Genomic DNA, 5207 nt, shown 5'->3' on the forward strand with positions numbered 1-5207 from the left:
TACACAGCATGATAAAATGATTCCTGATAAGTTTAAATGTATGCAGTTTTCATAGGTCCGTTGAGCCTCAATAAAACTATATTTAAATTAAAAATACAAATACAGTTATAGGTTTAAAGAGTATATCACAGAACAAACTTTTAATAAGACACAACATTTTCCAAAATGGTATCAATATCTCCAAACTCCCTCAGGACAGTCTCACCTGCTCTGGGCCCTGCCCTCTCCTCAGGCGTCCCACCCCAGAGCTTGCTATATAGCAGGACACATGCAAATAGGGCTGTCCCTCTGCTGATGAAAAGCAGCCCAGCCCTGACCCTGCAGCTCTGGGAGAGGAGCCCAGCCCCAGGATTCACAGGTGTTTCCAGAGTTTTCAGGGCTGAAAAAGGAGACTCACCATGGAATTTGGGCTTTGCTGGGTTCTCCTTGTTGCTATTTTAAAAGGCGATTCATGGAATATGAGTTGAATGTATGTGAATATGAGTGAGAGAAGCTGAATCTGTGTGGCAGTTTCTGACCAGGATGTCTCTGTGTTTGCAGGTGTCCAGTGTGAGGTGCAGCTGGTGGAGCCTGGGGGAGGCTTGGTCCAGCCTGGGGGGTCCCTGAGACTCTCCTGTGCAGCCTCTGGATTCACCTTCAGTGACTACGCCATGAGCTGGGTCCGCCAGGCTCCAGGGAAGGGGTTGGAGTGGGTGGCCAACATAAGGTATGATGGAGGTGAAAAATACTACGCAGACTCCGTGAAGGGCCGATTCACCATCTCCAGAGACAACGCCAAGAACTCGCTGTATCTTCAGATGAACAGCCTGAGAGCCGAGGACACGGCCCTGTATTACTGTGCGAGAGACACAGTGAGGGGAAGTCAGTGTGAGCCTCGACACAAACCTCCTTCAAGGGCGCCTGGAACCAGCAGGAGACGCTCAGGATACACAGAGGACAGGGGCTGCCCAGGGCAGGTGCAGGTGGAGGTCAAGGGCTGCTCTCCTCCGGGGCCTGTGGCTTCCTCTGAGCGTAAGGTTCCCCGAGGAGGGTCTGTGTATTTACAGTTATGTCCCTACTACTGAGGCGTCTATGTCTGTGAAGTTTATTACTACAGGAGGAGCCATGACCACATGCCCCAGGGCAGGTGCCACTGGTGGAGAAAGAAACGTGTGCAGGAGGCCGGGTGAGGCTGTGGACACTGTCCGCGCAGGTTCACGTTTCACAAGCAGTGAAGGGGAAATGGGGAGTTCGATGGGGCTCCCTAACTACCATGAGGTGCACACTAAGTCCAGCAAGGCCAGCAGGCCCCCCTGAGCCATAGGAGCCCATCAGAGACTGGCCGTGTGCCCCGCAGCCACCCGCCTTTTCATCCACGTGTGCTCAGTCTGTGTCTGCGAGGAGCTCCCAGGACGTGTGTGTTTGGCCCAAACCCGGTGATGGACGTCGGAGAGCAGCAGCTGGCGCCGGGTCATGGGCTCCTAATGCTGGAGGAATGTGGGGGGGGCGTTATCAGGGACAGGACTCTGTTTATGGATTTTTATCTAGAAAACACGAATTTACTTGCTTCCCTCCAGAGACGTAGAGAAGCAGGCACGCAGTCGGCAAATAATGAGAATCTCTGCAATGACCTGGCCTACATTCTTCCTTAATTCTGTGTAGGATTCAACCACCAATTTGCCTTTCTCATGAGGAATTGTTGCATCTACAGTGAGTCCGCATGTTTCTCATATTCTTTGGTTTCTGTCCACGTGCAGAGATTTAGAGTGGAGTAAGTTTGGACCTTTCCACATGCTAAGACTCACCTCCCCACAGAAAGAGTGGAGTCTTTCCCTGTTCCTGAGTCTGGGGTGGGGGCTGGTCCTGTGCACTCAGAGCCTGCAGAGACCGCCAAGTCAGGTTTATAGACTCAGGTGTTTTCTCCTTCAGGAGGGGTGACCTCCACTGCCTCTGATTTCTGCTAAAAATTAACTGTGATTTCAGAGTTAATACACTATTAGAGTATCATGCTTCACTTCTATTCTGAAAATCACCCTCTTTCTCGTAGAAGAAAATAGCTCAATGTTCATTCCTTTGAAAGCAGTTTTTTAAAAAATTTGATTGCAAGTATACCATATATGTACCTGAATTTAATCTCCAAATCTACTGAATTGTCTAGAAATCTCAGAATTTGAACAAAAGTAAATTCTTCATTCTTACCAAAATGTGTGTATGTAGGAATTTCGATGTGCAGACAGACCACTATGCTTCATGGTCATTTACTGGCCTGGCGAGGCCTCCCACACCCCCTCCCTCACCTGTGCTGTCTCTGGATTCTCCAGCACGATCATCACTTCCTGCTGGAGCTGGATCTGCCAGTCCTCAGGCCAGGGAGTGGATCGGGGCATAGGTCACGAGGGGCACAAGTTCTGACCCCCTCCTCACGGGCTCAGTCACCATCTCCAGATCCACATCCAAAAACCAAATGTTCTTGCCGCTGAGCTCTGTGACTAACAATGCCACAACCTGTATTACTGTGAGAGACACACGTAGAAGATGCCAGTGTGACCCCAGACACAAACTTCCCTGGAGAGGGGCCCAGGACCACCAAGGTCACACGGGCTCCATGAAGACCGGGCCCAGGCTGGAGAATGGGTTTCCTGTCACCCTCACATTTCACCACTAGATACTCTGCACTGTGCCTATGCTGAGGTGTGTTCATAGTACAATTAGAAAATGGAATTTATATAGATGTATAATCATATTTAGTGCAGCAATTTGTTGTTTCCACCTTATGTGACCGTTAAAGATGACATCTCCCACCTTATTCAAAGACCTTATAAATTATAATACTTTATGTAAATGTATCTCCTTTTTAGAGTTTCTCTTATTGTCTGTATTCTCTCTCTCTCTCTCTCTCACACACACACACACACACACACAAACACACACACACAGAGTGGCTGGCAGTATATATGCTAGTTAAGAATATATTACCATATGATTTAAAAATAGCAGTATTACAACATTTGTCTTTAATTTTTTGAAGAAAATTACATCCAAATGCCATTGATTTTTTATGAGACTTTAAAAATGTAATTGCTAGTTTTTGTTTTCGTCAATCCTTACCTGTGTACTTTTGTATTTTTTCAGAGCATCAGGTGCTTTCACAGAATTAAAGATGTCAAACTGTCTGGTGAGCAAAAAGTAAGAAGTCACTCTCCTGATCCTTCCCCACAGCTGCAGACCCCTGAAGGCAGAGCAGGTGCCATGACCTCACAGTAGACCACGGCCCCCAAAGGTGGCCTTGGACCATGAGGTTCAGCACGTGAAAGAAACATTACATAGCTGTGACAGTTTCTAACCAGAATATCTGTGTTTGCAGGTGTCCAGTGTGAGTTGCAGCTTACGGAGCCTGGGGGAGACTTGGTACAGCTTAGAGGGGCCCCTGAGGCTCTCCTGTGAAGCTCTTGATTCACCTTCTGTAGCTATGAGAGTCACTGCGTTTGCCAGGCCTCAGGGAAGGGGCTGGAGTGGGTCACAGTTACATGGTGTGGGGAAAGTCATCAATACAACGCAGACTGTTGGGGGCAGACTCACTGTTTCCAGAGACAACACCCAGTTCATGCTGTACATGCAAATGAGCAGCCTGAGAACCAAGAACACGACGGCAACAGATAACTGCAGGAGACACCGTGATGGGACGTCCAGACTGCCCCGCAGGACACAGGAGGCGGCTTGGCTGCAGGGGGCGCTCAGCACCCACAGAAGACAGGAGCAGCCCAGGGGCAGGGGCAGGTGGAGTCCAAGGGCTGCTTTCCTGTCGGGGTCTGTGGTTCTTCTGCATCAAAAGCATTGTCCTGGGAGCCTCTCTGTGTTTATGGTTCTCTGCCTGCCACTGAGGCCTCTGGATTGGAAAAGCTCATTACTAGAAAAAATAGAACAAAACATTCTCGTATGCCCCTAAGGGCATCACTAATGGAGGCAGAATATGTCACAGGAGGCTGGGAGGGCTGTGGAAACTGTGGGATGTGGGTGCAGAACTGATGACAAAGACATAAAATTCAGAGAAGTCTGATAAAACCGCCTAATTACCTTGTGATCCACTCTAAGTCTAGTACAGCCACTGATGCCTCCCTGAGCCAAACCCGCCCATCAGGGATCTGTCCCCTTTCCCAACAGCAGACGCGCCTCAGTGTCTCCACTGTGTGTAGTCACTGCCTGGAGGAGCTCCCAGGACACGTGTCTTTGCATTAACCAGGTCATGGGTGTCACTATCAGAGCTGGGCGCCTGGTCTATGGGTTCCCTGATGGTGGAGAAGTGGGAAGTGCAGTCTCAGGGCCAACACTCTGCCCATGCATTTTTACATAGAAACCATGATTTTACTGCTTCTCTCGGATGACAGAGGAGCAAGAAGACAATCTTCAAACAACTGCAATGTCCACATTTCTCCTGAACACATGCATTATGTCTCAATTCTGAGTGTGGATTTAGCAGAGCATTGCCTTTCTCATAAGAAACTGTTCAATCCCAGCTGAGACCACATGGTTATCATCCTCCTTGGTTTTCGTTCAGCTGCAGAGATCTTGAGTAGAGCAAATTTGGTCCTTTTCACACACTAAGCCTCACTTTCCTCAGAGAAAAAGCAGAGATTTATCCAAGTGTGTCTGAGGTGGGAGCTGCTTCTCCACACCTTAGAGCTTGCTGAGACCCCCAAGGGCAGCTTTATAGAGTCAGGTGTGTCTCCATGTGGGGTAGCTCAGCTGCCAGTGATTGCTGCTCAGTTAGAACCGTGGGTTCAGAATTAGGACATTTAGGTTATCATGCCTCAAAAATTACCATCATTATAGATAGAAATAATAATACAACACCAATTGTTGTCACATTTATTATTATTATTGGAGTATACCTTTGGAGGACAAAATTGTTGCCACAAATCTGCATAAATCTAGTGTCAGAATCTCCTGAAATGGTCTAGAACACTTGCAAACTGCATAGAAGCAGATGCTTCTTTTTTCTATACTGGTGTATTTTGGATTGATGGCAGTTTGTCCAGAACCTGTGAGCACCAACAACTGTGTTTCATGCCCTTCCTTAGGTTCTGTGACAAGGAATGCCATCAGTACCTGGCAGATTGAGACAACTTTGAACAATGTCAGAGCAATCATCTGTAATTGCTTCTAAATTTCAGTTTTATCAATTCTAATGCTTTCTCTATTATTTCAGATCTTGGTTATTAAAGGATTCT

General features: G+C 47.7%; 1 gene segment (V, D, J or C); it reads left to right on the top strand.

The window, feature by feature from the left end:
• Positions 1 to 351: 351 nt before the first annotated feature.
• On the top strand, positions 352 to 1064 carry LOC116547716. The segment is given in 2 exon segments: positions 352 to 444; positions 541 to 1064. Coding segments are annotated over 2 exon segments (570 nt in total).
• The last annotated feature ends 4143 nt before the right edge of the window (positions 1065 to 5207 follow it).

This window comes from Sapajus apella, unplaced genomic scaffold, assembly GCF_009761245.1.
Source record: "Sapajus apella isolate SASKATOON/1434 unplaced genomic scaffold, GSC_monkey_1.0 scaffold4275, whole genome shotgun sequence".
NCBI classification, from domain to species: domain Eukaryota; kingdom Metazoa; phylum Chordata; class Mammalia; order Primates; family Cebidae; genus Sapajus; species Sapajus apella.